The 23,697-nt window shown below is 33.7% G+C and overlaps 1 protein-coding gene across 3 annotated transcripts in view; it reads right to left on the reverse strand.

Annotated features, from left to right (window-relative positions):
* LOC149805675 (pleckstrin homology domain-containing family H member 2-like) overlaps positions 1–23,697 on the reverse strand; it is a 349,103-nt gene that overhangs the window by 224,021 nt on the left and 101,385 nt on the right. Inside the window, exon 1 of one of the 3 annotated variants that reach the window (XM_089950326.1) lies at positions 3,804–5,554. The exons of the other annotated variants lie outside the window; for them this stretch is intronic. Coding sequence (XP_089806452.1) covers positions 3,804–3,884 — 81 coding nt within the window. The 5' untranslated portion in view covers positions 3,885–5,554. Of the gene's footprint in view, positions 1–3,803; positions 5,555–23,697 lie in introns of those variants that run through there. 3 annotated transcript variants of the gene reach the window in all.

Here is a 23,697-nt window from a genome sequence, read left to right on the forward strand (position 1 = left end):
GAGAGGCATGTACATTAACAGTTCCTTGGGATGACTATGCCAGATCAAAAGTGTAATTACTACCCATATGATTCACAAGCTAAATATACACTGATCATTGTTTCATTTCACACACAGGGCAGAAATGCTGGTACACTGAAGTCATTATGCCTCATAAACATATGCAATAATAGTACATACAACCACCTCTCAAATTCTTTATGTGTATGGCATTGCCTACCATGTGGGCTGCCAAATTATTCCCTTCCACATGCACTTGCTTCTCTTTCAGAAGCAATTATGTCCTCATCCTTGGAGTCAGAGATCAGTAAAGACAACTGTGCTGCATCTCTAATTCACTAAAGACTTTACACTCATCGCATTCGTACATAGTATGTGCATACCCTCTAAAGGGGCCCCGAGTGGCCGAGTGGTCTAAAGCACTCACTGTTATGGGTCACTGCCATTTCACCTTCTTTCTGCGTGGGTTTGAGTCTTGGGTTTGGCGAATAAAGAAATGTGAGAATTTTTTTATTGTTGTTGTTGTAGGGTTTAACGCCATTTTTCAGCACATGATAGGCTATACATGACGGCCAGTATTAATGGTGGAGGAAGAACCCGGGAAAACCCCGGAAAGAACCACCGACCCACGAGAAGCTACTGGCAAGCTTTCTCACATACCCACCTTAGCCGAATCCGAGACTCGAACCCATGCAGACAGAGGTGAGATGGCAGTGATCCGTAACGGAAAGTGCTTTAGACCACTCAACCAGTCGGGGACCTGGAATGTGAGAAAGCTAAGCCAATAGCTTCTAATGTGTCAGTGGCTCTTTCCAGGATTTTCCCGGGTTCTTCCTACACCATTTATACTGGCCGCCATGTATAGCCTGTCTTGTACTGAAAAATGGCATTAAACCCTACAACAACAACATACCCTCTAAAGCCCATGCAGTCATAATGCTTAATCCAAGATAACACATGAAACAAAAAGCAACATTTGCACAGAAATCTGGCTTCAGCTTGAAACTGTTACATGAGAAATTTTTCTTCTCAATTTAACTGCTTTACAACATGAGATGATCCAAAATCTGGACAATTTTGTGGTGTCTTGATAGCTATCTCAAAAGAGTGGGTTTTACAGACAAATAACGTGGCCTCAAAATAAATTTAATATATTAATACCAAATCTCTAAAAACTTCATCAGAACCTTTTATGTTGCAGCCAAATATAAACCTCCTGAAAATGATGAAAACAGACTTTTCTACATCTGGTGATAAGCCAAGAAAGGTTTCAAAAATATTAACAACTGGATCTTATGGGATTTTAATCTCCCTGAATTTGATTGAGACAATGAGAGTATAAAAAGTACATACAAATTCAAAACTTTATTTGAAGATCTTCATGAAAACTAATGGTTAAATTTCCTACAAAAGACACATGTGATAAGAACCCTCTTCTGTGGACACAAATTTAGTAATAGACAAATAGATGGATATCATAATGCACTCCAACTTAAGTCGGGTACATAAATGCACATTTGTCTCATCCACATTGGCTTTTCATCAGTATCATTTTCAGTTTTAATCTAAACTAAAAATAAAGCTGCTGTAACATAACTTTTCAAAAGTTCTGTTTCGTTATTGAAGCACAGAAAAAATCCCCAATGGTGATACTTTCTACACAGACAATCAAGTCAAAGGCTGATTAAAATGTTTATGGGTTACATTATTAGGCAGGAATAAAACAAATAATCTGTACCAGAATTTTACTTTTTGTTTGTTTAACAATATTGGAATGACAAAGTCTTAGGTTAGACTCTGTTTTTCTGCTCTGAGCACCCAAAACTTTGCTTGTACTATCCCTTAGTGAATTCAATGGAATGACAATGGAATGTTTTACCCACCATGGTCCAGCATGCTAATGGGGTTTGTTAACAATGCATGATGCACAATAGGGATACAGACCTACTGAAGACTCAAAGGACACAAAATCATATCAATGGAGAATAATTCATCTGCAGGCATTTGACAGAATCTAAGAGAGTATGAATAGGAAATGCAAGCCAAATTACTATTTATTTAAAAAAAGTTATGAGACATCTTATAAACATTGTGAGATATCTTATATACTTTATAATAAATATCCGACAAACATATATATATATATATATGGAGGCAATATCAGATGTTAGATTGTCACCATTTTAATTCAGAACCAACTGATATCAAAAGAAGACTTTTATTGAAAATCTCATGTCAATATGACTATCCATTAGGAAGAATTAGTTATAAAAAGATTTTCAGCACTATTTTCATTTAGTACCAATGGACATCATAAGAAGTCTTTCTGAGAAAACCCCATGTTGATGTGACCAATCAGAAGTGGTAAAAACAATTTCAAGATGGCTCATATGGTATCAATATTGGATGTCAGATGGGCAACATTTCAGTTAAATCAAAATTATGTTGATGATCAGGAGTAGCTAAAAAACCAATATTATCAAAATAGCCACCATGATGGTTATAATGGACATTAGTGTGGTACCAATTTCATTTAGGATCAGCTAAACTGTGCAATGTGTTTGTCAAGTTTCATGCCGATTCTCCAAGTAGCTAAGGAGATGTAGCATTAGCAAACTTGTGCTAATGGACAGACAACAAGCTACTAAACAAACTCTTTGCATGTATTATTATTATTATTATTATTATTATTGATGTTGTTATTGCTGTTGTTGATGATGTGAATTTATTCAGATATTCAAATCTGTATGTTACAAAATATTAATGCACGATGCCTATGGGATAGTTTTCATTATGGATGCACGACGTGTGTGCGTGTATGTGTTATTTCACAAGGTCACTCTTCATGTCACATGACTACGACACAGACATTTACAAAACAGTAAAGCATTAAGTTCTTAGCATCATGAAGTTGAAATGCCATGTTGCATAATTTGAAAGCAAAATAAACTGCAATTTTGCTCTCTAGATCATGTAGTGGGCCAATTAAGATCTTTATTTCTATGAACAAAAATAAACATATTATACTGAGCTCCACTTTGCTGTCAATCAAATAAGGTGTACTGATTCATGAAGTTTCATATTCACCTCAGCTAAGGTCTATAACCATATACAGTAAACTATTATAAACTATAAAAGTCATTAAATTTGCTTGATGTCATTTGAAGTTCATGAGATGTCTGAATTAAGTCTTCTGTACAAGATCTTGTATATAAAATAAGTCATCTTATAAACATTACATCTCATATAAGATTATGAGATATCTGATAACAGTTCACAAAATATTTTTGTGGGGTTGAGTCTTTTAAAACAATAACATATCTTACAAATGTTTTATCTAATGGAGTTTTTGTGTCCTTTAAAACAAACAAAATATCTTGTATTTCAAATAAGATATATTGTGTAGTGAAAAGGATATCTTGTATATTAAATATAGTATCTTGTATATTAAAAAGGACACATTAAATCAGATATCCTGTCAACAAAGGTTATTAGGATATCTCATACATTGTGAAGACATTTTATAAGAAACATTAAATATATTGCAAGATAACCTGATTTTACTTTTTATGAAGAGATTAAAATTCTGTAGTTTATTTATAATATTATATACCTTACAAAGTACAAAGCTATCTTAACATAATTAATTGTATAAGATATCTTGGAAAAATACAAGATAGGAACAATTTTATAATATATCTTTTAAACTGATGAGATATTTAATATAGTTTATTAAATATCTAATTTTTGGAATAAACTTACATCTGGCTTGACATGCTTTATTTTGTAAGAACACCACTTACCCTCAAACAGGTTCTGTAGGAGACCCTATAACTGATCCTTGGGGGCTCCCCTCCTCCCCTTGCCCCTTCTTGATGAGCCATGACTTCTATGTAAAACTCAATTTATAACCTATTTTATACAGTGTCACAAATAATGAAACCTGGTATTTAAAGCCTGATACAATGCTGCAGATCTAATCAGCTGCAAACGTACATCGAAAAATGTCTGTCAAAATTTCACTGATCCGTTAAAAAAAATGTCTTCGTGGATGTAAATTCCATATGAATTGGCATCCAATATCACAGGATTTCAATGACTCCAACACTTGAATAAGACTGTTCCATATGAATCATTGAGGAGATTCCTATAAGACATCTTGAGAAGATAGATGACACTGAATGCAGTACACAAGCCTGTAAATTCCTCACATATCAAACATAGAATAATCAAAATATGAGCTAAATTTGATGTACAAAATGCAAGTCAAACTAACTCATTTCTACCATTGCTAATATTTGTCAATAAAAATATTTTGGATTGCAGTCTAAAAATGGGTCACACTACACTGGAATCAAAACTAAACATTAGTTTACCATCAATTTGAAGCTATAATACATAAGTATTTTTAACTACCCATTACGTTCAAGATTGAGTTTTTACTATTAAAAGAAATTATTTTAATCAAAATGTATGATTGTCAGCTCATAAAGCAAAATGTATCTGGACAATTATTTCACTTCTGTCCATAAGATAATTCCAACACATGCAGAAACAGGACAATAAAAAAAAGGCATATACTGTGCCAGTCACATGTGGTATTTCAGAGAGCACTCCATTTAATGTAACAGAATCCTTTAGTGTAATTATTAAATTCCTGAAAGCCTTTGAAAATTAGTGACATGAAAAAGCAAACATTAACTGGAGCCTATAGCATATAACCAAGTAAAATCACTTTAAAGCAATTAATCTTACAGTAAATAAAATTCTGAGTAGTTATTGAAAAATAAATCAGTAAAGGCTTGTACCCATGAGAATCATTAAAACTTCCCAATCACTGTATCCCCTGCATATGGACAATTAGCTGTAATTGATCCACCAATATCCTCTACAGAATCCGATACTGATCCTCATACCACTGGCAACACATGATTCATGAACTTCAACAATGTAAACACTGTATTAAGATTTGCAGCTGAAATTGATCTGCTAATGACTATGTGCTTCAATCAGAGTTCATTTTATCAGGGAAAATATAACAGTATTCATTCCTCCAACACACCACCAAACAAAAGTAATCTTTTCTAAATAGTGCAAATCAATTGATTTTTACCACAGGAATGACAGATGGAACAAGAGCGAATAAGCATAGAAAGTTTTTTTCATCCAAAGAATGTTCATCATTTAAAGGTTGATTAAAGTCACCTTTAATGGGGTCTTTATGAAAGATATTCCTTCCTAATATCAAGGTATTGATTTAGAAACATTTATGAAATACTGCTCCTGACATAAGTCTTCTGTGGAATAGCCTGCACACACAAAAAATCAAGAAATTAAGATTTAATTGGATTTTGCAATATTTCCTTTCTAAAACTCTTAACTGACCACTTTGTCCTGATTATTTAATCCATCTTGAAAAAGTCATGGCCCAAGCATATCAAAATTCGAAAAAACAGGGTGCTGCAGGACCAATATACTGAGAGCCCAACTTTATCAGCTCACCACCAGATCATATCAACCACTGATTCAAGCAACCAAGAAGCAGACAGGCAACTACGAAAAGCACACAGCAAATCATAAATATTCCTAACTTCTTGAGGGAGACCAATCAGCTGATCACGGTTACTTTCTTTACAATTCTCAGCTAAATTTACACTCATTGGTACTATGCAGAAGCCTTGATCATTATGTTAGAAGCATTATGCGTTACTACAGAGTAAATCCTCTGTTTTTGTTCCTATTTTTTTATAGTCATTTGCATGTTTGGCATTCCTGGAGTTCTGTGGAATTAGTACAGACCTACTATACTCTTGTAACACAATGATGGATCTTTACTAACACTCTGGGCCTTTTATTATTGTCATTAGAAATTGTCTTTAAAAAAAAATGTTACACATACCATCCAATTCTCTCTGCTTTATCTTATCATATATTTTTACAACCATAGGACTTCAAAATGGTCTAAATACATAGATAGCTGTTGACTGACTTTGCGAATGATTTTAACTGAATTTCTTGGAAGATTTTATTTCCACTTTATAACCAAGAATAGGAGTTAGTATACATGCCTCAGCTCTGGTAATTATCCTTGTACTTTAGAAAAATACATTAATGTATATACTCACTTATAAGTCGAGTCAAACTGCAAGCAATAAAGATCCTGATCTGCTGTAGTATAATATGCCTCCAGATTAGGATCTACACTGTCTGTTCTACTGATTACTCCAAACAAACTCCACAGACCCAGAGCTGCCAGCACATTATGTGAGAGCAGATCTTGGTTTGTGCAGTATGCAGTTGGAGCCGACTTATAAGGGAGTACAAATGGTACTGTTTAGATAATGACTATTAAATAATAAAAGTGTTTGCATCTAATGTAAAATGAGACAATGCACATATCAAACTTAATCAGAAAATGTTGTCCTAAGTTATGCTTGTTACAAGAATTTGTGAGGTGAAGATATAAAACTGATAGAATGTGGGCAATCACTCCATCAAAACTGGTTATAAGAAGATGAAACCTCAACTACAAAATGGCATCTAATTATGTGCAAGGGTTACAGATATATGGTTGCCACAAGAAAAGTGACAAGTGGAGAGACAGTCAAACAGATGGAAATGGTAATTATTACAGGTCTACCACTAAATACACATTAATACTTGCCAACCAGTATCTTTTACACTATTGTAAGTTCAACATTGTTATGCCTAAAGCAAGTTATTGCCCATAACAATTTAACTCACAACAAATCAACGAAAACTTGACTGCACATGCTACACTGCAAGCCTGGCATCTACAGTACACATCTGTTTATAATGGACAAAACCGACATCCCTGTAAAAATTAATTTACATTTAAAATGAATGTAACATGCTTTAAATAGTCATGCCTCTAAGGGAATGAACAAATCTCTATGAAAACAACCAATTTTGGACAATTTATAATAAACCCTAAATTGATTTATACTGCCAGTCATATGCTACTGAACTAAGCTATCAGTTTTTTTCAACACTTGATGGTTAGGCCTTCCCATATATACATTTTATAGAGTATTAACATCTTTACACATTTTATCTTTAACTTGTAGTACTTCATGTTTACGATAATCTGAAAGGGATTAAGTTTTCTTTGCACAATTCTTTATGTTAACACTTTTTCACTTTAATTGGTACCATACTCATTGTACATCCATCCATCCATTCACCCACCCACCCACTCATCCATCTATCCATCCATCCATCCACACACCCACCGAAGTACCAAAAAAAAGGTCAGGTATTCAAAAACAGAAACAAGGCTCGGGCTTGAGAGCACTGACCTGGCTGACATCTAAAAGTTAGATGTACAGGCAACAGGCCAAGCAATTTGGATAAGTAAGATGTACAGGCAGTTGGCCAAACAATTTGGGTAAATAACATGTTTTCCGACACATAGAGGTTTTCATATTTTTTAGTTATGGGAGCAGTACAATGGAAGGCAGATTTACATCACTTGTACAGATCTGAATGGCCTTGCGCCATGATGCTTTCTGTGGGTATTAAATATAATCTGGTGGCCAGTTTTTTTATATAGATGAAGTCATTTAAGAGTTGCTGGGTTTTTCAGTAACTAGTCTTCGTGTGCCAGAATATTTAATGTCAAATTTTATCAAATTTTGATCAGCATCTTGTATGAGGTTGTTTGAAAGTTTTTGTTATTTTTCTTTTGGTCCCACCAGCCATATTTGATAGAGGGTTAGAATCATTTATATAAATTAATAGACCTTCATAGGCTAGCACATTTTCTGTAAATTTGGCCAAGTTCTATTCAGTGCTTTTTTTTAAAGAATAAATCTTCAAGAGTCAATTTTTATTAATAGTGACCAGATTTAATGGCATATTGGCATCACTTGTACAATCTGAAGACCTTCATTCCAAATACTTTCTGCCAAATGTTGGTCAAAGTCTGTTCAGCATTTTTGACAAACATTTATATATTCTTAGTCATGGTAGCAATATTTAATGGCAGATCTGCATCAAAAATATATATACCTGAAATGCTTCTATAACTCAATGTGTTCTATAAAATTTGGTAAACAATCTGTTTAGTTTTATATAAGTAATTTTAATTTTGTTATATTTTTAGTAATGGTGTCCATATTTGATTGCAGGTCAGCACCATTCAAAAAACTCTCAAAAGGACTTCAATGTCAGGATTATTGCTGTCAAAAATAATCACATTCTGTTGACCAGTTTTGGAGAAGACCTCATTCAAATGTTTTTTATTGGTTAATGATTATGGCTAAATTGAATGGTGGATCAGTTGCTGCTAAGGGGTTTAATGCCATTTTTCAGCACACGATAGGCTATGCATGGCAGCCAGCATTAACAGTGGAGGAAGAACCCGGGAAAACCCTTGAAAGAACTATGGACCTACAAGAAGCTACTGGCAAGCTCTCTCACATACCAACATTGGCCGAATCCTAGACTCGAACCCACACAGACAGAGATGATATGGCAGTGATCTGTAACGGAGAGTGCTTTAGACCACTCAGGGCCCCTAATGATGGATCAGATTCAGTTTACAAATCTGAAAACACTATAGGATGATTTCTGTAAAAGTTGGCCTAATTCTGCTGAGCAGTTGTTGAGAAGCTATTCCAAGGTTTTTTCATTTTTAGTAATGTTAAACATATTTGATAAGGATTAGCATAAATGCATAAATTGGAAGACCTTTGTGCCAAAATATATTTTGTTAAACTTGGTCAACATTGGATGAGCAGTTACTGTTACAAATTTTTTACTGGTGGACATATCTTTCAAGAGATCAGCATCATGCATACAAACTTGAAAGGTTCTTTACTGGGATGTGTTGTCACACCAACATAATCTGTACAAATTTGAAAGCTATCTATGCCAGGATGCTTTCTCTTAAATTTTTAAAAATCCTCTCTGGTGGTTTTGGAGAGGAAGTAACTCACAGGGTTATCTATTTTAAGTAACAGCAGCCATATTTTATGGCAGATCAGCATCTTTTCAGCAAATCTATAAAACCTTCATGGCAGGATGTATTCTATCAAATTCTAGTTGAGCTGCTTTTGAGAAGTCAATGTTTTTTTAATGGCAGCAATATCTGATGTTGGGTTGGCAACATTTATTTAAAAAAATTAAAACTAAAAGCCATCTGTGCCAGGAAGATTTCTGCCATATTTAGTCAACTACAGATTAGTGATTTTTGAGAAGTCATTTAAGGATTTTTCTATTTTTAGCCATGATGGCCATTATATAATGGATCACCATTACAAATGTGGAAGAATTTCATGCCTGAATGATTTCCATCAAATCTGGTCAAATTCTTTTGAACAGTTTTTGAGAAGTTCACATTAGCAAGGATGGATGATGGATGATGGATGAAGGACCCTAGCATAAGCTCAAATGGCCTTAGAGCCAAATGAGATGAAAATATATTTAATGAACCAAAAGTATACTTGAAAGAATCTAAAATTACTCTGATGAAATTCTGAATAATCATAGAATCAGAAATCAATTCTCTGAATTCTTATGCCATTGGGCATCAGCACAACTACAATGAAATTCTGAATAATCAAAGAATCAGAAATCAATTCTCTGAATTTTTATGCCACTGGGCATCATAACAACTACATGTCACAATGGACAATCAGGTGTCATTGATCTGCCAATATCCTGTCGAGAATCCAATTCTGATCCTATGACTATACACTTCCTGAAATTCATTAGCAACACTGAAATCCTGACCTCCAAAAATGTAAACACAGAATCAAAATCAGGCACTGATATTGATCTGCCATTGTTAATTTTATCAGAGCTCACTATTGTGGGGTGGGATGGAGAAGGAGTAGAAGAAACATGGGCTATATCAATTCGTCTTTCCAGCACACTTTTTGCTTCAAGGTTCTCTATTCTGTGCAAAAGTCCCTATTGCCAAATTATGTTCATTATTTATTTTATATAAAATTGTGTAACTGATTTTTGTTCACTGTTAGTGATGTTAACGCATCATTTGTACAAATTTGCAAGCACTGTATCAGAACATTCCCTTTTGGTTTCATTCAGTTGAGTGGTTATTTGTTTCCGTATTTTCAGTAATGGTGGCTATATTTGATGACACATCAGTATCATATGTACAAATTAAAAAAGATTATCTATGGACATCAGCTATCAATACTGGTCAAATTCTAATCAATGATATTGAAGAAGTCATTTCAAAATTTTAGGAATCTCAACCAAATCTGATGGCAGACTGGCATCAATTGAACAAATGTGAATAGTCTTTATGCCAGAATGCTATGCCAAGTTTGGTCAAATTTTATTCAACAGTTTAGGAGAAGTTATACTAAGATCATTTCATTTTTAATAATCATGGACATATTTTATGGCAGAGCAGCATCATTTGTGTAAAATTCAAAGCCATTCATACAAGGAAGCTTTCTGTCAAATTCTCCTAAGAGGATTCTGAGAATTTTCTATATATAAAAACAGTGACCAAATTTAATGGCAAGACATAAATGTAAAAATATGAAGGTCTTCATGCCAAACGTTTGATTTCAAATATGATCAAATTCTATTCAGAAGTTTTCAACAAGATGGTTTGTTTTTTTTAAAACATGCTATATTTAATGGTAGGGTGGCATCAGTTGTACAAACTTCAAAGATGTCTATGCTTGAATCCTTTCTGTCAAATTTGGAAAATTTCTGCTGAGTGGTTTTTGAAAAGAACATTTTTCTGGTTAAGCTACGGTGGCTGTATCTGAAAGAAGACTGGTATACTTTCTGTCAAGTTATGTAAAATTCTATTCATTGGTTTGGGGGAAGCCATTTAAAGGTCTTTTTCTTCTAGTTTTAGTAATATAAGCCATATTTGATAGTAGGTTGTTAACATTTGTACAAACTCTATGCCAGGTTGTTTTCTGTAAAATATGATCCAATTCCCATAAGCAGGTTTTAAGACTAGTTATAGATTTGTTCTAAAAACTTTTAACAGAAGCCGTAAATGATGGTGGATTGGGATCCTCTTTGTAAATTGAAAAGGTCTCCATGTCAGATGCATTCTGTCAAATTTGGCAAAAAATTATGTTCAAAAGCTTTGGAAAGAAGCTGTTTAAAGTTTTTGCTAATGGTGACATCTACTAGTAAATTGGCAGTGCTTATATAAATCTGAAAGGCTGTCATGCCAGAATGCTTACTGTCATTCATAATCACATTCTGCTCAGCACTATTTTAAAAGTAGTCATTTAAAGTTTGCTCTGGTTTTAGTAATGGATGCCTTATATGTATTTGATGGTGGATCGGCATCATTTGTAAAAAAAACTGAAAGCACTCTAAGCCATGAAGCTTTCTGTAAAATACTGTCATAACCTCTTTAGAGATTTAATTGTCAGAAGTCATTTAAATGGGTTTTTTTATAAAGTTTTAGTAATGGCAGGCATATTTGACAAGGGATCAACATCATTTGTTAATTTTCAAGGTCATCATACCAGGCTGTTTTCTGTTACATATGTTCAAATTCTTTTCAGCAATATTCAAGAAGTTGTTTGAAGGATTTTCAGCTGTTTTATCTAATAGCAGCCATTTTTAATAGTGGATCAGCATGACTTGTACAACACTGAATGCCATCTGTTTCTGTCAAATTTTGTCAAATTCAGCTGAGCATTTGGGTTTTTTAAAATAATTATTTTGAGTAATCATTGCCATATGTGACGGCAGATCATAACCAATCATTCAAACTTGAAAGACCTCTATCTGAAGATTCTTTCTATCAACCATTAATGTAAAAAACAAAGAAGGATGCATTATGTTATGTGTGGTCAAATTCTATGCAGTGATTTGGGGGGGGAGGTTGTTTAAAGATTATTCTGTAAGAGCAGGTCTTCCATTTTTAGTAAAAGCAATGTATTTGAAAGCAGAGCAGCATAAATTTTTTGGCATAAATTTTAAAAATATTTCTGCCATGTGCTCTTTCTTAAATTTAATCAAATTCTGTTAAAAGCTTTGTGTTGTTAGCTACTACAGCGTTTTTAAAACTTCCCTATAACAGAGTAAAGTGACCCTTGTGGCCGAGTGGTCTAAAGCACTTGCCTTTACCAGTCAGTCACTGCCATCTCACCTCTGTCTGCGTGGGTTTGAATCTAGGGCTCAGACATTATGTCAGCATGTGAGAAAGCTTGCCAGCCGCTTCCCATGGGTTGGTGGTTCTTACAGAGAATTCTCAGGTTCTTCTCTCATCAGTTATACTGGCTGCCACGTATTACCTACCCTTTGCTGAGAAATATTGTTAAACCCAAAACATGAACTACAGAGTGTAATCATAAAAGCAACTGAGTCTGGTTGCTAACCTGAATATTTAGGAGGATTATCATGTCTAACTACATAAACAGAGTAAAAACGAAGTTATTTTATTTTCATTGTTTGATTTTAAAGAATAAAAAAAATTGCCTTGTATAGCTTGTTATTGATATAATTTTATATTTAGATAATCCTGTGTCATAGGTACAAGATATTTTGCAATCATGTCAGTTATTCTGAATGCCTCCAAATAAATCTAAATCAACATTCTCTAATTTCAAATTTGACAACCAACTTTAAAAACAAAAGGCTTCAAGGATATAAAAACGCACAAAACTTATTTTATTTCAAAGATTCATACGTTCTAACCTGATTGTCACCAAGGGGTCCCAAACACTGTGAATTTCTTTAGTAATATGGTCGCTGTATTTACATGGGCGAGTCCATGTTTTCAAGCAACATAAGTGATGTTGTCCACCATCTTTGATAATCTCAATAATTTATAATAATACATTTTGGAGTTATATCTCTTTTGAGCACATGTACACAATGCTTCCTCGTTTTTATTGTCATTTTGTTTTTGAAACATAAATATTAGACATTACAAACACTGGATGCACATATTAATATTTTTTGTAGTTGCTACACAAAACAAAACAGATCTCAAATCTGGAATATGCCAGTGACTTTGCTGCAGTTCAATCAGCTGATCAAAGGTAACCTCTAGAAATCAGTATATAATAAACAAAATACAGAAACTTTCAAAATCTTCTGGAGTTATGTGTTATTCACAAGAAATTGTTTTATTGTTTCCCATAAAAGCTCTCAGCATGGTTGAATGACTGGAGAATATCTGACAGGTATCAAAGGCTATTCATTATTCTTGGTAACATTTCCTTGAAAATGGAGATTCTACATATGCATAGACCACCCAGTTTTTTTTCAGCTTTCCTACTACTTATTGCTGAAGAATATTCCTTTCTATAACCAGCATCCATAGATCTTCATTAGCATTCTACTGGCATGACTTCAGGCTCTGACCTAGTGAATGGGGATTGACTTAATTGCTGACACTGATTGAAATTCAACACTTTCTAAGGGGATATTTTCCCCTTTTATGACTTAAAATAGGTTTTGTTGGTATTTTACAGCACAGCAACATAAGTGGGCTATTTAATACCAAGGCAATTGGATTAAAATGCGCTGTAAAGGATGCACCATGTTAACTGGCCAAGACTATCCAATGGAAGGATTCAAACCAGTATCCTTTTGGTTGCAAGTTGAACACACTAACTACTGAGCCACAGCAGCTCCGGCCATCATTAGTCACCTATTACGACAAGTGGTAAGGCATATCAGACCTATTCTACATCCTCCAGCCAAAGGCAGGATTTAAACTAGGACTCAATCCACTATAAATGCTGATGATTTAACTCCTGACATATTTTAATTTATTAGCAGACTGAGGTCTATAAAAATGATGTACAAGAATGAATCCGTAAAAGAACATGAGGACCATGAATCAGACTTTTACTTTTAAAAATCTAATTATTGTAATAAATAACCTATCCAAGGATTATACAAATATAAAATTACTGGTACTGACTCTTTAGTTATGGTACTTTAAACATTATGTGCATGACTCTGAAAGCATTATATTGTAACCATGAAGGTGCACAATGTACCAAAATAATAAATGCATTATTTGTGTGTGTGTGTGTGTTTGTGTCTGTGTGTGTGATTAGGATATTTTACATAGCTTTAAAAAAAATTCACTCATATCACTACGATGTCTACAGTGTGGCAGTTTATAGTGATGTCTAGCACTGGGGCATATGCCACAGACATATAGCATAATGTCCCACCCAGTCACATTATCCTGACACCAGGTCGACCAGTCCTAACACTAACCTCTTAATGCTGAGCGCCTAAGGAGGCAGCTGTTTTTTGTAAGTCTTTGGTATGACTCAGCTGGGGTTCGAACCCATGACCTCCTGCTCCCAAGGCAGACGCTCTAACCACCTAGGCCACCGGAGCAGTCACATGATTTGTACTTACCATATGTAAATGGGAATTATGTCTGACTAAAACCAACAATATTTTCTTTGTGCAATACATTCATGGCAAAATATTTGCTCTAATCTTGCTCAGTGGACTGCAAACTGGTTTCTGCATATTTCTGATCTGCACAACAAATAAAAAGGTTTTGAATAGAAGCTTGTTACACTTCTTTAATATATGAATTTCTTCTCTGGAACAGACACTTGTGTGGCAAAAAATGTATCTACAGAAATGTAAGGTTCTTCCTTTCCTGCCTCAAGCTCAAGCATCTACAAAATGGTTAATGCATGTGGTAAAGACCTAAAATGTTATCATATGGGAAACAAAAAAAGATTGAAGGACTGACAGGCAGAACCATCACATGATCATTGCACAGAATGTAAAAAAACAGGAAAGAATGGGGAAAAAAGTATCTTCTCATCCTCTAAAGTTTCAATATTTTAGATGTATGCTGAAATTATATTCTTCAAATTAAAACTAACAACCTTGGAGGAAATGTGACCCAGACACTAAATTTAGATATAGGGCTTGTTTTATTAAAATGGTTACAATTTAGGCTAAGTTTAGATATAATTTTTTTTACTGGTACCATTTCTCAAGAACTATTTCTAGGGACTGATATTTCTAACCGTTGTAGTGGACATGAGAGAGCATGAAAATGCAGTTTCATGCACATACTGAGGCTGAGGAGGGGAAAGCAATTTGGATAAGTAAACATAGTTTTAAAGGCCTGTCTACATTTTGTATTTTCATTCATAATTGTTGGCACAGCAGCAGCATCTGACCCATATCAAAAAGGAACCCTATGGCAGGATTCTTTGTATCAAAGTTGGTCAAATTCTGGCAAGTGGTTCATTTAGATAAAGTTATATAAGTTTATTCCTTCATTTATTAACAGTAATCATATTTGTTGGTGGAGCAGCACGACTTGAATGAATATGAAAGGCATTCAAGCTAGGACACTTTATCAAATTTAATCAAAGTTTATTAAGTGTTTTTTTTATAAGAAGCTGTTCAAGGTTTTTCCACATTCGGTAACAGCAGCAATTCTGATGGCAGATTGGCCTCAATTTAACAATTATGAAAGACTTTCATACCTGCATGATTTCCATTGTATATGGCATATTTTCTCTGTTCATGAGAAATTGTTTATTGATTTTATATAGCAATGGCAGCCAAATCTGATGAAAGATGAGCAAAAATTTAAAGATCATCATGTCAGAATGCTTTCCATCAAAGTTGGTCAAATTCAGGTGAGCTGCTTTTTTATAAAAAACTCTTTTAAGATTTTTCCATTTTTGGTAATTGTGGCCATATTTGCCAGACCTCCATGCCAGGATGCTTCACATCAAATGTGGTCAAAATCTACTATTTTTTGCCAAGTCACTTAAAGGTTCTTCTATTTTTTTAGTAACAATAAAAATGCAATGATGAATTGGCCTTTTTGAAACAAATTTGAGACGTCTTCATGCAATGATACTTTTCTTAAAAAATTTGGTCAAAACTGATCAGCAGTTTCTGCGAATTGTAAATATCATGTGATAAATGAAGGTCCATCATACCATATGCTTACTTAGCCTTAAAATCAGAAAATGTGCATTAAACTGAAGGATCAAGGGCAAACAGATGTGAAAATCTAGCTTTCTTTGATCTTGTCATCTACAACCAGCACAATGAATTGATTTGCAGACCCGACACAACTGCATTAATTAGAAAAAGTAGCATATGAGATGAATCAGAAACCTACAGATAACTCAAAACATACATCCTGATTCCTCCATTCTGCATGTGGGGGCCAGGTGGTCGAGTGGTCTAAGGCACTTACCTTTACATGTCAATGACATCCCACCTGTTTGTGTGCACCTGAGTCTCAGCTCAGCCAATGTGGGTATGTAAGCAAGCTTGCCAATAGCTTCCCATAAGTAAATGGTTCTTACTGGGTGTTTTCTAGGTTCTTCCTCTACCAAATCTTCTGGGCACCATGTACAGCTTATCATGTGGTCAAACCAACAACTAACAACATCCTTTCTGCATGCAAAATAAATAAACCTATTTATCAACTTGTAGTACATCAAAACCTGCAGATTCACTACTATCTTTAAGTGGTAAAGTCCTGATTGAATGATACATTTTTTCCTGCCTTTATGCTACATTTTGTTAATACTTTTAAACATGCAGTCACAGCATGAGGATGCACATGTAACAGATTTGAGGATGAGATTTCAGAATCTTGCTACAGGAAGGAGAGATATTATGGGGGAGAGGGGTAGAGAATATGGAATGAAAATCAAAGAGATTTCTGATGATGAGCATGTACATAGCTCCCAATATAAATGTGTTTGTCATTATTAGGGTTCAGAAATATTACTGGGGAGAAGAGCACCCCTGAGCTGGGTATCAAACCTTGGTCTTTGCTTAAACAAGCCAGGTGAGCCAACATGGCCATTTCTATAAAAAAAATAACTTTCCTGCTTTTATGAGACACATTCTTATTTATTTCATAGGCATTATTGTGTACATCCATATGTGGCAACCTCCTTCTGTGGGCTTTAATAGGGTAGCATGGTGGGTGCAAAAAAACATGGGAAGAAAAAAGCCAACTACAAAAAAATAACGTACTTGAATACATCCCAAACATTTGCTAGATGTTTATGCCATTTGAGCTCTCTGTACAAACATTCCTGACCATATGAAAATTAGTAATTAAAGTTTAATAGCAACTAATTTAAAGTATATATTTTAGATGTCTGACATAATGACTGATTAAAACAGACCAAAAGGTCTGCAGTAACTCCTATAAAGAACATTCAGTTTATAAATAAAATTCTTAATAAATAAATTTGTCTGCACTGTACTATGACTCAAATGATCAAAATTCTTACTTGTCAAGAAACAAAAATAAAATAACATCCTTTCAAAGTATAATGCAAACTATAGGTAAAATACCCACCAATACTGGCAGTCCTATGTCATGCACTTACACACATTGGAATCTCATTAATTTGGTGTAACCCTTAGGAAGTGCATAAATGTACCAAGACAGAAGTAGACATAAATTGAAATTTGTAAAAGGGGGGAAATGTATTTGACCTGTGCAAACCAAAAGTTTCTTGGTACTCTATATTCAAGACAAAACATTGGGGGAGGGGGTAGGATGAAGGAAGAGCAGTGGTGGAATTTTTGTTGCTGAGCAGACTGTAAAAGCTCCAGCATATTTGTATTTTGGGTTTGCATTAAACAATTTCTGTGTAATACCTTGGCACACTTCTCTGGCATATAACTCTTCACTGGAGCAAATACTTTGTGTGTGGCAACCATCGCCTTAGTGGATGTGTGCAAAGTGGTGGATCTATGTAAAACATTCCCTCCTCAAAGACACTGACAATATCTCACAAGAGTATATAGCTTCAAACACAACTTATGACTTCTTTGGAATGCTATGCACCAAAGAATTTGTTTACCTGGTAGATAAACACTGGCTTTTTTATGATCTAAAAACACCAAGCTACATACATTCTATAGGTTCAGTTTACATACCAGAATGAGGCTGCAATGTAAAGCTCAAATGCTAAGAGCTGTTTATAAAATTGTAAATGAAAGTATTGACATGTTTGATTTTATATATATATATATATAACCCTCGATTGACCACCCCTTCTGCCAAAACATAATAGTCGAACAAGACAGGTGGTCAGGTTGACAGGTAATAACTCTATAAAATTAATAAATCTGTGCACAGAGAACCTGGTCTCTTATGACCAGTGGTCTTTCATAGCAGTGGTCTCTCAAGACAGGTTTTATTTCTAAATCTGTAAATATATCATGCTATGTACCAAGGTATATACTGCAATTATAGAAGGGATCAAGATCTTACTGTTGTAAAGCATGGGCTTGTTTGTTTGAAGTTTAGTCTGAAAATATTTTGCTGTTTTATAGCAAAATGACACCATATTATATAAATGATAGTATTACAAGAAAAATAAAAAGTTATCTAAGAAATAAAAGAAAAGAAAATATCTTAGTTGAAAAGAAAATTGCAGCCACCACCACCTCCACAAAAATTAAATATTACCTTATAGTAGATGAATTTGGTAGGTTAACTGTTGTACAAATTGTAATCTAAATATGAAGTTTAGTGGAATGGTGAAGCTTATAGCGGGTTTCATGGTTAGTATCTCCCCTTGAAAACACCAGAGGGCATATCTGTGCAACTCACTTCCGGATAGTTCAATCAATTAAGATGGCAGATGTAGATCAATAAAAGGTGACAGACCACTCACATTATGCAAGCAGGATTGATATCTCACTATCTTAAAAAGAAATTCTATCAATATTTGATCAATTTGTTTTACATCTTTTATTTTTTTCCACTAACTTGCGCTGCTCCCAGCTTTCAAATAAATATTATCTGCCCATTTCAGAACTTCATTATCTTTCCATTACTACCTTATGCTCTACTTTGTATTATTTGATTGTGCAAAAGTGTATCGCTGCGTAAAAAGTTCTTGCAATTTATCTTGCTTGAAGAATAATGAAAATATGTTTATTTTGTACAGATTCAATCATAGTAGTTAATGGAGATTGAACAACAATGAGAAAAAATTCTAACTTCTTAAGGTTTTTTTTAATTGATTTAGACTATTGCTTTTCTATTAATGTTCATTATATTTTTCATGAAATAACTTGTTTTTTTCAAAATGCACAACTGTCAATCACGCTTGAACAGACAGGCGCAAGTATGAGTCTCCTTGATGATTATTTTAATTTCATTTCCTTGAATGTTTGGAAATTTTAGAGTATACAATTTGGAGAAATACCGATTTTAGACACACTATGCATGTATAGGACATTTGTGGCTCTCACCTATCTGTCTGTCTGTCTGTATGTCTGTCTTCTTTCATCTGGTGCATGGGTATGTGTATCCTCGAATGAATGTGTGCTTGCATACGTATATTACATAAACATACTTCTGGTCAAAAACGAGTATAAAATGATGCTAAGTTAGAAAGAGTGACTGATAGATAAAGACAACAAATATAAATATTTGTGAGTAACCATTTATTAATGACTTGTAGAGTATGTTCTTACAAGCAGTCTCTTTTTTAAATTATACTGTTTGCAATTTTACATCCGGTCACATGGATCAGTATTGATTTAAAAGGCGAACCAAAGTAATATGACGGAATCTGTGAAATAATTGGATCTTTAAAACTTACATATTTGATGCAAGGAAAGTTAAACAGAATTAAACTAATTTTAAGAAGACAGTTCTGGATGAATTTGCTGGTGGCAATCAGAAATGTTGTCTAATGACCCCAGCAAATTTGAGAGTTATTACGTGTCAGCATAAGCAAAGAAAAATCATGTTGAAAGTTATTGCATGTACCGTCTAATATTTGATGTTTCAAAAGTCAAAAAGAAAGTGAAACAACAAAAAAACATCACTGGGCATGTTATTAAATCTGAATATTGTACAATATTTACACCCATATATGAATAAATATTCCGTCTGCATTAATTACACTCATTTATCGTTATGATAGCTAATGTAATTATTGCTTTGTTAAGTTCCTCTGAATACATTAAAATACTGTGTTCCATTTTTTTAAAAACTTTTTTGGTTTAAAATATTCAGCATTACAAATCAGCTGACGTATTGAATTCGTGTTATAATTTTCTTATCGAACTTGTTTTATAACTTTCTCAACACATGTTATAAATGTACTATTAGCCTTGTGAAAATAACTGAGAAAGAAGAATATATCAAGACATGAAAAATGCAAATTGTTAAGATTGTTTTCGTTAAAGTTATATAACCAAAAATGTGCAATAAATGTTTAAAATCTGAGAGCAGAGTGAAATGTTCCTACAATTGTATCTGAAATTAAGGATAATGAATTTATATTATCAGGTATGGACAGTGTATTTAATTTAATTATTTGATATCATTTAAGTAAAGAAAGTAAATATTATTTCATTATCTGATATTATTTAAGTATGGAAAGTAAATATTATTTAATTATCTGATATAATGTAAGTATGGACACTGAATCTAATTATCTGATTTAATGTCTATAATTATTCTCCTAGTATGAACAAAAGATGTTTGGCATATATAATTGATTCATTGGCTTAACTATAATGATCTGCAGTACAGCTAAGGTACCTTCCTTTGTTGACTATGTTTCACTAACCAAGTGTAGAACGGCGAACATTCCAACACTGGAAATTTTTTGTGGGCATACACATTGGAGCTAAGGGAGGTAATTTTAGGCGCTTCAATCAGTAACTCCGTTGCAACCGTGAAACCCCCTATACTAGAGTTGACAACCTGTGAGAGACTTAAAGCTTGTTGTTAGAAGTAGGAAGTCTTTACACTGGTGCCTACAAACCATTAGCTAAACTATTGATATAATAGGCAGGGAATTTTGGGATGCTAAAACTAAGGCAATATATGTATCAGAGAGGGCCAGTAAATGAAAAAATAGATAGTGCACATGAGAAATTAAATAAAATTCAAACAGAAAAAACTGCTCTCATAAAATCTGGGGGATGATTCTCAAACTTACAAAGGAATACATGTACTTAACACATAAACAAACACTAGAAAATAACCAAAAAATGGCTTTTTAAAAATTTAAAATGTTTTCATATGTTGGATTTAGCACAAATATCTGTCACAACATTCCATCTGGCCATCACACTGGCATATGTGACACATATCAAACATGTGATTAAAGGACCATACATATAAGTTTATTTGTAATATTCAGAATTATTTTGTGACAAATACAGCTGTTTAGTAAAAAATAAATAATTTTTAGAATAATTTTGTCATGAAAGATGAAAACATGCCTCTAATGTCATTATATTCATAAAGAGATTATTCTGGAATGTCCATGTATTCCATACTGATGGAAACCACCTAAGTACCAGTACAATGGAAAAGTACCAACATACCACCATAAATAAACTGGTAAACAGATACACTGCAAACCTGGCCTGGCCGGGCACGGCACGGCACGGGATGGATGGATGTATGTATATATGTATGTATGTACGTACGTACGTATGTTCATATGTATGTATGTATGTATGCATGTATGCATGTATGTACATATATATACATACAGCAGAGCAGCTTTGGCTGCTTTATCTGCCCGTTCATTACCCATTGCGATTATGCAGTCAACAGTACAAAATAATATCATGTTTCCGTGATACCTGGAATTGAAGATTCTGCCATGCTTTCAAAATGAAAAGAAAATCTAAAAACATTCCTTCTTTTGGGGGGAATTTCAACATAGTTCAAAGCTTTCATACTGCATCTTTATCTGGAAACTGACTTCAGATGCTGCCATGGGATGTTGCAATGGCAGGTCTAGCTTTGTCTCCATCTTTCCAATTGTTTTGAATACTGGGATATATGCAATGATAGATGACTGATTTCAATGAATTTACTCTGAAAAATGAGAGGATTTCTTGAGGACCTTTTAATTTGGCAAATGTAAAATATTATTTTTGGAGGCTTTGATAACCACAGTGGTGATTTGGAAATATAAAATTGTGCAGTTCTTCCAACACTGATTTTTGCTGTTTTTATGTGAGGAAGAAAATGCATGCCAAAAGGTGGAATGAATTTGTATTTGGACCTAAAAGCTACATCTAATGCTGGGTTAGACAGGTTAGCAGTCAGTTCCTGGATTCAGGCATTATTTATGCAGTTAGGTCTGATGTTAAATAGGCTGAATGACAATATGCTGCCCTGAGATATACTGATCTCATGAGGATAGTTTTCATAAATGGTGCCACCCACCTTAAAGCCAAGTTTGCATCAATCAAAAACTTGAAGATAAAGTTAAGTAGGCTGTGCCTCATACTCATAATGCTGCACTTCCCTGTGGTGTCCAAGTTGAAAAAGATGATTGTATGCGCTTTCGTTATGAAAGCTTCTGTAATAAATTGTAATAAATCCTTATGTCTGAATTGGTCCACTGTATCAGTCTGAATCCACACTAAGTTTTGACAGTACGTTGTTGACCTTGAGATACCTGAATCATTTTTTATCCTTTCCATGGTAATTACAGGCTGTTAATGACAGAAGACAATAGTTAGAAGAGTCGGTTTGGTGCTTTTATTAATCAGACCTTCAACAATTTTATACAACATCCCAGGTACTACTATATCTGTACTTTGACTAATTCAAATAATGACTGCACTTTGCCTGGCAAACAGTACACAATCTTAGAAACATAATTTGTTTTAAAAACTATATTTCTATGAATTGGACAATAATTTCACCATTGTGCATAGTCCACTTGTGAATTTTATAAATCTGCAATAATCTTTTCAAAGGCAACACTAATATTTTTATTTCTGAAATAAATATAGAGATAAATATAAGCAAATTAATAACACCTATATAAAGTGGACTCTTAAGAGACCATGCAAACGATTCCTGTATTCACATGTGTCCTTTTTACTGGTATTGTATAAAGGAAAAGTAAGAAAATTAAGAAAGTGTTTTTTTTAATAGTCTCCACTATGAAGTGTCTTAAATGGTAATGGATGTCACAATACTTAGCTAATTCTATTAATATTTTTTCTGAATTTTCATTCATTTGAACAGCGAATTTTTCTATGCTACTCTGAACTTTGGACATCATTCATAAATTTACCATGCAACTTCATCTTTTTATTTGGTAAAGGACTGGTTGACTAATGTACAAAGTTGATCTTTGGCTGAAAAAGTACAGAAGATAATAAATTTATTGATTCAGATTGTCCACACAGCATTTTAAATGATGGCCAAGGATGACAGATTACTTATTATTACCAGTCTGAATGACACTCTACTAACCGAAAAGAATTTGTAGAAACTCATAAGAAGTCAGCTTTTTTTTCCATCTTTTTATCATTTCAAAAAAGGACTGAAATTATCTGAGATATTCTTGTGAAACTTAAGAAACCGAATCTGTTAACAAAAAATAGCTTATGCTCGAGTACAAAAATTCTTTGTCATGGTCTTTGACCCCTGAACCCAATATAATTATCCTCATCAAATATATTGAAAAGAAACACCCACATGCTAAGTTTGGTTTAATCTATAATTAACAAGTTTGTTTAAATAGCATTTCAAGGAATTTTTCAGATATATCCACAAACTTGGTTTGGCAGAAATCCATTAATATATGTTTGTGTTACCATGCTCAGAAGCTGTCACAGAAAAAAACCTTAAGACATGACCTTTGACCTTTAAATCAATATCAGATTCTTAACTATCAACTTGTTTACACACAAAAAATTAAAAAAATACAAAGTCTGGTTAAATAT

This window comes from Sinohyriopsis cumingii, chromosome 2 (assembly GCF_028554795.1).
Source record: "Sinohyriopsis cumingii isolate HCF-2022 chromosome 2, ASM2855479v2, whole genome shotgun sequence".
NCBI classification, from domain to species: Eukaryota; Metazoa; Mollusca; class Bivalvia; order Unionida; family Unionidae; genus Sinohyriopsis; species Sinohyriopsis cumingii.